Here is an 11,560-nt window from a genome sequence, read left to right on the forward strand (position 1 = left end):
TTTTTTTTTTTTTTTAAGATTTTATTTCTTTATTTGAGAGACAGAGAGCATGAGAGAGATCATGAGCAGGGGAGAGGGGCAGAGGGAGAAGCAGACTCCCCACTGAGCAGGGAGCCTGATGTAGGGCTCAGTCCCAGGACTCTGGGATCATGATCTGAGCTGAAGGCAGACGCTTAACTTACTGAACCACCCAGGCCCCAGGGAAAAAAGATCTTTTCCCCTCTCCCCACTTAGGTTCTCCAGTTGGGGCTTTGTAAATTAGACTGATAAAAGCAAGATTAATGAAAGAAAAGCATATGCATGTATTGAATGTATGTTTCCTAAAGAAATGAAGACCTGAAGAAATGGTTAGCCTGACTGGTTTTTATTTTATTTTTTTTTAAAGATTTTATTTATTTACGACAGAGAGAGACATAGCGAGAAAGGGAACATAAGCAGGGGGAGAGGGAGAGGGAGAAGCAGGCTTCCCGCCGAGCAGGGAGCCCAATGCGGGGCTCCATCCCAGGACCCTGGGATCACGACCTGAGCTGAAGGCGGACGCTTAACGACTGAGCCACCCAGGCGCCCCCTGACTGGTTTTTATACTAGGTTTGATGGAGAGTGGAAAGGTGTGGGAAAATGTGACAGGACAAAAGGGCCTGTTGCTTCAGGTTCTTCTTAGCATCCTTACATCTTAGAGATAAGGATGCTCTTTTCTGCCAGTTAGGAGGAGAGCAACTCTCACACAAGGGTCTTATGACTGCTTCAGAGAAGGACGAGGGTCCTTCCTGCACCTGCCACTTCTCAAATTCCTTCAGCTTAAATTATTCAATATGCTGAGGCCTTATATTTTGGAGTAGCATGTTCTGAACCCCATGAAGGACCGTTGAAACTTTTCTGCCAGCTTTCAGGCATGTATTCGATGGCCACCTCTTGTAAAGGGAGAGTCAGAGACAGAAGTTCAAGTCCCAGCTTTTATTAGGAGAGTCCTCATTCTCTCAGCCTCCATTTACCAGTCCAAAAAATGAGGTTAGTGATAGTTACCCAGCCTCTGATTCTAATAAGAATCAAATACGATATCCAAGGGAAAATACTCTGTTAGCTACACATGTAAGGGATTATTTAATTTTCAGCATGAATATGTGGAATATATGTAAGTTATGAGAATATAATAAATCTGTGGCCAAATACAGACTACCAAATAGCCATTCATGGGAGCACTCAATTAGTAATAACGTTTGTCAATGCCTGCCCTATATTAGAATCACCTGGAGAGATTCCTTTAAAAAAAAAATACCAAATTAATATCAGACTAATTGCATTAGTTTGGGTGGAGTTGGGGCCTGGGCACCCAAGATGTAGTCTTAGAAGAATATTCTGTTTATGGTTGGCATCTATGCACATCAACTAGAGTTCAAAAAATTGGGGGTGAGGTAGGGATACAAGAATAGATAATAAGAATACATTTTTCGTAGCCTCAGGTTGTAGACACATCATGCATTGCCTTTTCACGTGGAAACTTCTCTATAGGATTTCTGAGAAGATTTGCAATTTTGGGTACCTAAGAACAGGTATAACATGAAAGCAGCGTTACGTGAGGGGTCTCTAGCTAGAGTTCTAATTCGTCCTGGGTCAGGACACATTAGGGTTTCTTTGTTTTTTGTTGTGGTTTTTTTGTTTTGTTTTGTTTTGTTTTTTAGCAGTCATTGAAAGTGCTTCTGAATGGTGCTGGTTATTGAATTTTCTTGTGAAAAGTTTCTGTGACAGCTCTGACCTAGAAGCCACAGGAGAATTTTATTCCCAGGTGGGAAAGAACAAACTTTCCCTGCCCATTTCATCAGTGACTTTAGTCTGCTGCTTCTTTTGCCCGAGTCTCAACCTTCAAACAAATGTCAGATTGGCCCATCTCTGAAATCTTTTGGGATTTCAGGGGGATTGCTGTTCTCGAATTGAGGCCCTAGGCCAGCAGTACTCGCTTACCTGCTAGAAATGCAAATTCTCAGGCCCTACCCAAGACCTACTAAGTCAGAAACTCTGTTTCAATGCGCCCTCTGGGAAACCGTGATGCATGCTCAAGCCTGAGAACTGCTGAGCTAGCACATAAGCTCTTCCCTTGTTTTTCTCAATAAAAGGTGTGTTTTTCTCCATAGAAAAGCACGAAGCAGACATTTGTAGACATATGCCATACTTAGCTTTGCTTCATTCCCCCTCTTCCCTCTCCCCTCTGAGGATGAGGCAAATCAGGGCTAGAGGGAAAATGAAGGGTAGCTTTAAATTCCCGAATTACTCTGTCATCAAGGATCCTGCTCCAATCTTTTAAGAGATAGTAATCAGGTAAAGAAACATTGTATATATAAGTGTATCAAGATATTCACTATGTATAAAGATATTATATTGTAAATGTATAAATATATATACAATGTATATCTCTATTATAAATGTATATATGGTGAAGATACATTGTATATGTGTGTGTATATATATATATACACACATATTTAACACTGTAAAGATATACACATGTAAAAGATATACTATATATACAAATGTGTAAAGATACACACAATGTATAAAGACACACTGTGCCTCTATAAATCTGTTATAAATACAGGGGAGACTAAACCAGGAAATTCCAGAAATCAGAGTACCATTGGGAATCCAGAAGTTATAAGAAGAGAGTTGGGATATTAGAGGTCAGCAGGGGAGAAAAATAAATCTTGGATGGAGAGGGAAGGATAAGGCCTGGGAAGGGCCATTGCCTTGCGCCACTTGCCACAATTGCCTAGAATTTCCTACAAACAGTGCTCCAGAGTTCTGCAGGGCAGTGCCGGGGGTCAAGGCAAGGGCAGAAGTTAGCCCTGGATGAGTGCCCAAGGTTTCTTTGTAAAAGTCAGTCACACTGTGACTTCTTTAGGTAACAGAAAACAGTTTGCTATCTCCTCCAAGCGTTTTTAAAAATAGAATAGATTCTTATCTCTCTTGAGAGTCCTGAAGACAGAGAGAAAAATCAATGTTATCGTCTCTAGAATCCTTCCAACTGTTAACAGTTGAAGTTGTGTTTGCCTCTATCTATCTATATCTATCTATCTATCTATCTATCTATCTATCTATCTATCTATCTATCTATCATCTATCTATCTATCTAACTTCTACCTATCCATCATCTATCCATTATCTATCTATCCATCTATTATCTATCTATCTATCTATCCATTATCTATCATCTATCTATTATCTATCTATCATCTCTCTATCCATCTATTATCTATCTCTCTATCCATTATCTATCGTCTATCTATTTATCTATTATCTATCTATCATCTCTTTATCTATCTACCCATTATCTATCATCTATCATCTATCTATCTATCTATCATCCATCTCAAAGCCCTTATCTCCAGACACTCAAAGAATTTAGGTTATGTGGCTAATTTTTTAAATATCACGGGATGGAGCTGGGCGGGGGGGTGGGAAACGGTTAGCATGGATGGTCATCCCAATCATAGAGAAATTAGGAATCTCTCCAAGAGTGTTTCTAGTATCTAGGTATTTGAATTACCAGACACTCTGCTAAGTGCCTACATGCATTACCTCATTTAATCTTAATCCCCACCTTATGATAGAGGTGCTATTAATATGGTTAGTACAGGTAGGTGGCTGATAAGGGATTTGAACTGAAGTTAAACCTGACATTTCACCCACTCTATCTTAATATTTAATGGTAGCTAAAGTCTTGATTCAGATGGGCATGCAGTTACTTACCTATTGGATCTTTCATTTCAGGGCTCAAGTCGTGATATGCAGTTACCTGTGCTCTTTACATACTTGTGTTCTTTCTTTTTCTGGTTTGAGTTTCTTTTTTTTTAAGCTTTTATTTATTTATTTGAGAGAGAGAGCAGGAGCAGGGGTTGGGGAGGAGCAGAGGGAGAGGGAGGAGCAGACTTCCCGCTGAGCAGGGTGCCCAGGGTGCTTGATCTCAGGATCCTGGGATCATGACCTGAGCCAAAGGCAGATGCTTAACTGACTGAGCCACCCAGATGCCCCATTCTGGATTGAGTTTCTAAACCTCTATTTGTGGCTGTATTTTAACTTAATTATTGATACTCTAAAAGCTCTTAGACTTCCATATAGTACTTTAAATGCACTGTGATTTTTTTTAAATAAAAAATTAACCATTGAGAGCTAAGCATTATTTGCTTTCCTGTGAGCTGAACTTCAGTGTGGTAACAGGAATTCACTAAAAAAATAGACATAAAAAGAACCTCCTTAAAGATTTAAGAGGGTCATATATTTTGTGGTAATTTTTATTTTCCTAGTTAACTTCATCTTCGTTTGTGTATCTGCTACAAATTCTTAATTATGCTTAATTATTCCAGGTTTTATAATTTACATTGTCTTTTATTTCCTCTTATTGTCCAAAGTATTTTGTTAGATAGTATGTGTGTGATCTACTTTTTAAGCATATCAACATAATTCTTTGGGATGAGCTTCTCTTTTTTTAAGATTTTTTTATTTTGGAGAAAGTGAGCATGCAAGTGGGGGGAGAGGCAGAGGGAGAGAATCTCAATCAGGCTCCCCACTGAGCACAGAGCCTGATGCAGGGCTTCTCACAACCCTGAGACCATGACTTGAGCCAAGACCAAGAGTTGGACACCCAGGCACCCCAGGTTGAACTTCTCTTGATATCTACCTAGAACACCAAAGAATTTCACTGCTTATGTATGTCTGGCATATTTTGAAGGAAAGAAGATTAATTTATCATATGTCCAACAATCCTAAATTCTTATGGCTTGACTGGAAGAGTGAATATATAAATAAGATTTTTGTCTTTTTATTTCAGGAATTACAACATATTGTTAGATCACAACACATCAGAGCAGAAAAAGGTAAGCATGGATCTGCATGAATATCTGAAATCATATAGGGTCAGTACTCTTGGGGCTAACATTGTTTCTCTCATCTCCAGCTATGATGGAAGGTTCATGGTTAGACCTGGCCAGGAGGGGCAAGCCTCATACTCAGCCTTTTGCTCATCTCACTATTAATGCCACTGACATCCCATCAGGTAAGTTCCATTTGCATCCAGCCTGAAAAAGATTTCAAGAGTCCTTTATCAGTCCATTTGAATACTCCAAACTATTATTAGCCGGTTACTAAATTTTTGAGAGCCCTTAACTTCTAGACCAGAAGAAAGATCATTTGGTATTCAGTTGATAATCTATATTGTGGAAACAGTTATTCTCAACTCTGCCAGAATGGACGTCATCACTCTTCATTTTCAGATCATCAAAATGGGTGCTTATTTTTAATGACTGCCAGTTGAGGTTGCAGAACTGGGAAGCACAATCCCTTGTTCTGTTCATCTGTATTTTCCCAAACCAAAGTTGGTACACCCCCATTGCCAACCTATAAAGTGCATGGATTTATCTCTTGCAGAGTTCCAGGTAGGGCCTTAACAGAGTAATGTTTAAGAGTCAGTAGCCCTCTAGAATAGAAGACATACTCCTCCTTCTCCAAGGGCTTATCACTTTCTCTGGATCAGAATTTAGCTCAATGCCCTGGAGGGCTGATTATGTTTTAGAAATGAGGAAACCCAGAGCTCTGTGCCTACATCTAACCAGGGCCTCAGCTATTTCACCATGTAATCCCCACTGGGACTCTACCTTGGGATAGGTGAACATCCAAAGGTTAAAAGAACATTACAATAGAGTGTCAATTGACATTATTATTATTATCATGCCATTTGTTCAACATACAATGTACCAGGCATTTCACTGTATTCATTGTCTCCACTCCTTACCACAACCTTGCAAGGTAAGTGATTCTCATTCAGATTTGCAGACAAGGAACCTGAGGTCCACATAGTTTATCTGCTTAAGGTCATAGGGCTGGTAGGATTAGAAGTTGAGTTCCACTCTGGTTGATTTCCAAGTCCATGGTTTTTACACTATAGGCCATCATATTAGTACCCTGTGGCCAGTTGGCTTTGTCAGAGGGGAAAAAAATTCGGGGCTCTTATGTTCTTATTTTCCCATAAGAAGTAGATTAATGTAGTTTTAATAGCAGGGGCTCATAATCTGACTGCCTGGGTATGAAGCCCCACGGTACTACGTACTGGCCGTGTGACCTCAGGCAAATTATTGGAATCATTAGTGTTTCAGTTTCTTTACGGGGATGGAGATCGTATTTACCTTATGGGGGGGCCATGGAGATTCAACGAGGCAATGTCAGAGCATGCTGACATGGAAGCTGACATGTAGTAAGCACTCCGTAAATGCAACTTGTTACTACTATTTGAGTTTTATTAAATGATTATACATATTCCACTTTGTTCTAAAAATGATTTAAGGCTAGTTTTTCTTGGAGTTAAAAAAAAACCAAAAACAAAAACCACCACAACAACCCAAGTTTTAGTAATGATTCTGCAGCCACTCTCATAGCATGGGTTCCCAGAGAGGTATTTCCGACTGCAGACATGGGAACTGAGAAATCAGCGCTTCGGTCGCACATTCTCCTAAACCATCTCTCCTGCCCCAGATGTCTGCTTCATAAACAAATTTTCTCTCCGCACATGTGTATGTGTGCCTTACATTGAAGCTACACTAATTTTCTGAGTGAAAACTATTTTGCATATTAGCAAATGCAATCAAATTAATACTGATATATCAGCTGTTTGTGCTAGGAATGTACTCTGCATTTATCTTTTCAGTGCATTTTAAATGACATATGATAAATATTACATTACACCGTGTGCCAAAGTCTGTTTGGCAATAGCAAGCGAGTTTTAGTTATAAAGCTCTCTCTTCAGGCACCTAGCAGCAAATCGTTGCCAAAAAACAAGGCAAAACTCCTAGTTATTTTCCGACGGTTATTGAGTTTGTGACTGAGTGAAATGAAGTGGTGTATGCTTCTGTTTAAGAAAATAGCATTTGCGTCTCTGGCTGAGCCAACAACTCCTTGAGTCCATTTATCTCCCAGTTTTGGCCAGTACTGCGTTCTTCAGAGGAAGATGGCTTTAATTATCATGTTCATTTTTGGCCTCTGTTTTATATTGATTTACACATAAGAAAAAAATCAAAATCTGCCTTATATTGACTGTTCGCTTCCTGAATAAAATGCATCGAGAAGTATTTTGTGAGGCCAGACTACATGGATTTCTTAAGGGGGTGGCTCAGGCTAAATATTTGGAGACGCCTCTTCCCTAGCGCCTAATGGCACCACAGGGGATGAGGGGCTGGGGTAAAAGGTCATCAGCGTGCCTTGTTAGTCATGGAAACCTAGGATTGCCATGTGAGGTCCCTCAACTGGATAGTAGTGTGTTTTTCTCTCCCTGTCTCCCGCTCTTCTCTATTCTTGAGTCTTCACATTCATTCACACTCCCTTTCTCCTCTGCATGCTGTGTGCATTCCATTATTTGCTCCAACAGTTTCCCTCGCTGACACTACGCTCTCCCCTTTCTCAGCCCATCCACATTTGATTGAAGTCCTCCCTGTCCCCTGGCTCCTGTGTCCCCCTCATTGGGCTGAGTGCTCCTGATTGCCATTCACTTCTGCAGCATTCACTTGGCAGTTGCTTAACTGAACTTCAACCAAGTGCTGTGTGACATGCAGCAATGAAAATATTATGTTTTCCACTTTATATGCCTATTTCTTATTTTCTCCACGATTAATGCTAAGTGCCTCGAGAGGATACTGCTTGATAACATTCTTAATTATGGGCAGAGTGAATCTCCAAAGAAACCCCCGCACAGTTATTTATTGAATGACTGATCAACTAAATGAATTGATGAACTGATGAATGGATGAATGGATGAATAAAAATAGAGATATGTTTAGTAGGGAATATGGACACTCCTTCCAATTCACTAGCTAACGGTGAAAGTGGCATGTGGTCAAGGTTTCTGTCTTTTCTCCCCTCCCTGTTTCCTATTCCTTTCTTGCCTCTCCAGGCTATACCTATGAGCCCTTGGTCTAATACTAACTGATCCATCCCACTGAGGGAGTAGACTTTACCTTAGTCATTCTGCTTCTCTCTATTAAGAGTCATCATAGGAGATAAACTCTAAGACAAGTTATTAATTGAGAGAAGGACTGAATACAGGAGAAGGGTAAGAAGAGAGAAACATGTGATAACTTTAGATGGGAAACATCTTGAATTTTGTTTGCTCTGTCAATGGATTAGGTGACTGTTTACCAGCCTGGAGGAATTACTTTACTAGTGTTTGTGCGGCTGTGATGAATAATCTTGCAGTCTCATCTTGATTCACTTGGGACCCTGGGATGATATTTACATTTGGAATGATATTTACATTTGGAATGATATTTACATTTGGGGTGATATTTACGCTCTGGATGCTTTAATCTGGTATGACCTGAGGTAGGACCTCCAATGAAAAAGAAAGAAGTGTGCAAAGAGGATGCAGTGCCTGAAATGGCTTCTCAGGCTCACTCTAGTGCCCTCCTCTGGAGCTCAGGAAATAAACTGTCCTTAGAAGGGATCGGAACCGTTGGAATCAAGCAGTCTGGAAGTTCTCTTCTTATACTTGTCTCTTGCTTTTCTGTATCAACTGCCTTTGGCTTATTCTGTCTTCAACCTTAAGTGATCTTTCTGATTCTGTTGACTGAATCTTGTACCTATTTTAAGTTCTCAGGTTCAGTAACAATTCAACAAAGTCATTCTTGATTCTTCTGGGAAGAATTAAACTCTCTTTCCTTTGAATTCCCATAGCAATTATCTGCACCTTGGCTCTCAGGGTTCATGCCTTGCTTCTTAACTGAACACACACCATACCTAACGGTCATGTGCTCTATGCTCCTGAGGGAAGGAAAGCTGAGTTTTTGTCTTTGTACTCTCTCAGGTACCTAGCAGAGAGTACTAAGCACATCTTAATGCATTTCTGCCCTTTTAGAAAATAAATTCTGAGGAAGTATTCTCCCTTTGGAACAATAACTGTTATGTTTTTCTCCAACCTCATGGAACTGCGAGGATGTCCTTCTCATTGAAGGGGTGGATTTTAAATCATGTGCCTTTCCTGTCCTCAGGTTCCCACAAAGTGAGTCTGTCCTCCTGGTACCATGACCGAGGTTGGGCCAAGATCTCCAACATGACTTTCAGCAATGGAAAACTAATAGTTAACCAAGATGGCTTTTATTTCCTGTATGCCAACATCTGCTTTCGGCATCATGAAACTTCGGGAGACCTCGCCACAGAGTATCTTCAGCTGATGGTCTATGTCACTAAAACCAGCATCAAAATCCCGAGTTCTCATACCCTGATGAAAGGAGGTAGCACCAAATACTGGTCAGGGAATTCCGAATTCCACTTTTATTCCATAAACGTTGGGGGATTTTTTAAGCTACGATCTGGTGAGGAAATAAGCATCGAGGTCTCCAACCCATCACTCCTGGATCCAGATCAAGATGCAACATACTTTGGGGCTTTTAAAGTTCTAGATATAGATTGAGTCCCATTTTGTGGAGCATTATTCTGTACTTCCTAGGATGTATGGGGAAAAAATGTTAAACAAGCCAAGAAAGATGTATATAGATGTGAGACTACTACGGGGCATGACCCACAATGGTACAAGAAGACTCTTTCCAGGCTTTTGACTCTGTAGTGAGCATGTGCATTTATAGCCAATAGGAGATGTTGGAGTAAAGTGTGTTACAGTCTGAAGGCTTTCTTACATAACGGCTTTTAAATTTTGTAATGGATTCCTAAAATTATACCAGATTAGAGCAATTATGATTGCCTTTATATGAAACTGCATTTGGGCTATGGGAGGGGTTAATTCTCTGGCTCTAGCCTGTGGTTATGTGCCACTTTGCAGCTCACGTGGGGAGGGTGTCATCTAATTGACAGTGGATGATCATCAGAAGGGTTAAGTTCCTCTGAATTGTTACATCATGCTGGAACCTGCAAATAAATACTTTTTCTAATGAGGAGAGAAAATATATGTATTTTTATATAATATCTAAAGTTATATTTCAGATGTAATGTTTTCTGTGCAAAGTATTGTAAATTATATTTGTGCCATAGTATTTGATTCAAATATTTAAAAATGTCTTGCTGTTGACATATTTAATGTTTTAAATGTACAGACATATTTAACTGGTGCACTTTGTAAATCCCCTGGGGAAAACTTGCAGCTAAGGGAAAAAAAAAATGTTGTTTGCTAATATCAACTGTATTATATTTCTTTACTCTTTTTAACTTAATAGATTTTTCAGACTTGTCAAGTCTGTGCAAAAAATTAAAATGGCTGCCTTGAATAATAAGCAGGATGTTGGCCACCAGGTGCCTTTCAAATTTAGAAGCTAATTGACTTTAGAAAGCTGACATTGCCAAAAAGTATACATAATGGGCTACTGGAATCTGTCAAGAGTATTTATATAATTATTGAACAGGTGTTTTTTTCTACAAGTGTTGCAAATTGTAAATTTTGTGTTTTGTTTTGTTTTTTTTTTTTTTATGGAAAAGTTATCAGTGGCTTACCAGCAAAAAAAAAAAATCCCATTTTTAATATAGTTGATGATATTTTCTACTGTACAGTAAAAACATTGCCTTTGAATGTTAATTTTTTTGGTACAAAAATAAATTTATAAGAAGACCTGCCTTGTGATATTGTGCTTCTCTTTCATGTCTGTCTTACTCTGTGATCCCATTCTCTCCAACATGCTGTTGTGGCTTCCATCTTTCCGAAGGTTACCGGGAGAAATGCAGGTTTAATTAAAAATTAGGAACAGATTCAATTAAATTAATGAACCTCCAAATTTGAAAAATAATATACAAGGGATATGTATGCAAGAATGGAGCCAGATAGGAAAGAGAGGCTTCTTCACTCAAAAAAGAAAAGTTTGTGTTATGCATCTGTAGTAAGAAAAAAAATGGTGTTCACTAGTTCCTAATGCCCTGAGGTACAACTGACCTGGAGGAGCCCCTGAACATTTTATAGCTTACCATGGTAAGGAAGCATCAGCAATGCACTAGATGCTCCACCTCATGGAAATTTCTGTCGGGGAGCTGTCTCAACCCATCCTGGTTACTCACGTGATGGAGACAGCAGAAAACAAGCAACTTGGGAAGGCACCGGAAGCCATAATTTAAGGCACTAGACATTCGTGGATAAATGTTTCTTGATGGTTGTGAAGAATGGAAGAAGGAAAGAAATAGCAGATGTTAAAGAAGAAATTATACATTTTAAGCAGCAAAGCTATGATTGTAGGACTCAATCATTGTCCAAAATACACCTCTTGTTTTAAAACTATCAGTAAATCTGAGGTAGATTGGCACAAAATATGATTGCATATCCCAACTGCTGAGCCTTGGCTTAAGGAAAAATGAATTTTGATATGCAATCAGAATTTCGCCACTCTCCGTTGACACAAAATCTTGTTATATAAAGAACCTTATTAGCTGCCCTGGCTCCTGGAATGTGATTCTCTCTTTCCATAGGTGAATGATACTCATTCATTTGTTCCACATTATTCACTGTGCACCAACTATGTGCTAGGCACTGTATCAGGCACTGGGGATCCTACGGTGTTCTTCTTGACCTGAAAGAGTTTCCATTCTAGTGGGG

General features: G+C 39.5%; 1 protein-coding gene across 1 annotated transcript in view; it reads left to right on the top strand.

Moving 5' to 3' along the window:
* TNFSF11 (TNF superfamily member 11) overlaps positions 1–10,582 on the top strand; it is a 31,539-nt gene extending 20,957 nt beyond the window's left edge. Inside the window, exons 3-5 of the mRNA XM_035002956.1 lie at positions 4,820–4,865; positions 4,946–5,044; positions 9,021–10,582. Of these exons, the coding sequence (XP_034858847.1) occupies positions 4,820–4,865; positions 4,946–5,044; positions 9,021–9,442 (567 nt within the window). The 3' untranslated portion in view covers positions 9,443–10,582. The remainder of the gene's footprint in view (positions 1–4,819; positions 4,866–4,945; positions 5,045–9,020) is intronic.
* The last annotated feature ends 978 nt before the right edge of the window (positions 10,583–11,560 follow it).

This window comes from Mirounga leonina, unplaced genomic scaffold (assembly GCF_011800145.1).
Source record: "Mirounga leonina isolate KUSES-001 unplaced genomic scaffold, KU_Mleo_1.0 Mir_127, whole genome shotgun sequence".
Taxonomy (NCBI): domain Eukaryota; kingdom Metazoa; phylum Chordata; class Mammalia; order Carnivora; family Phocidae; genus Mirounga; species Mirounga leonina.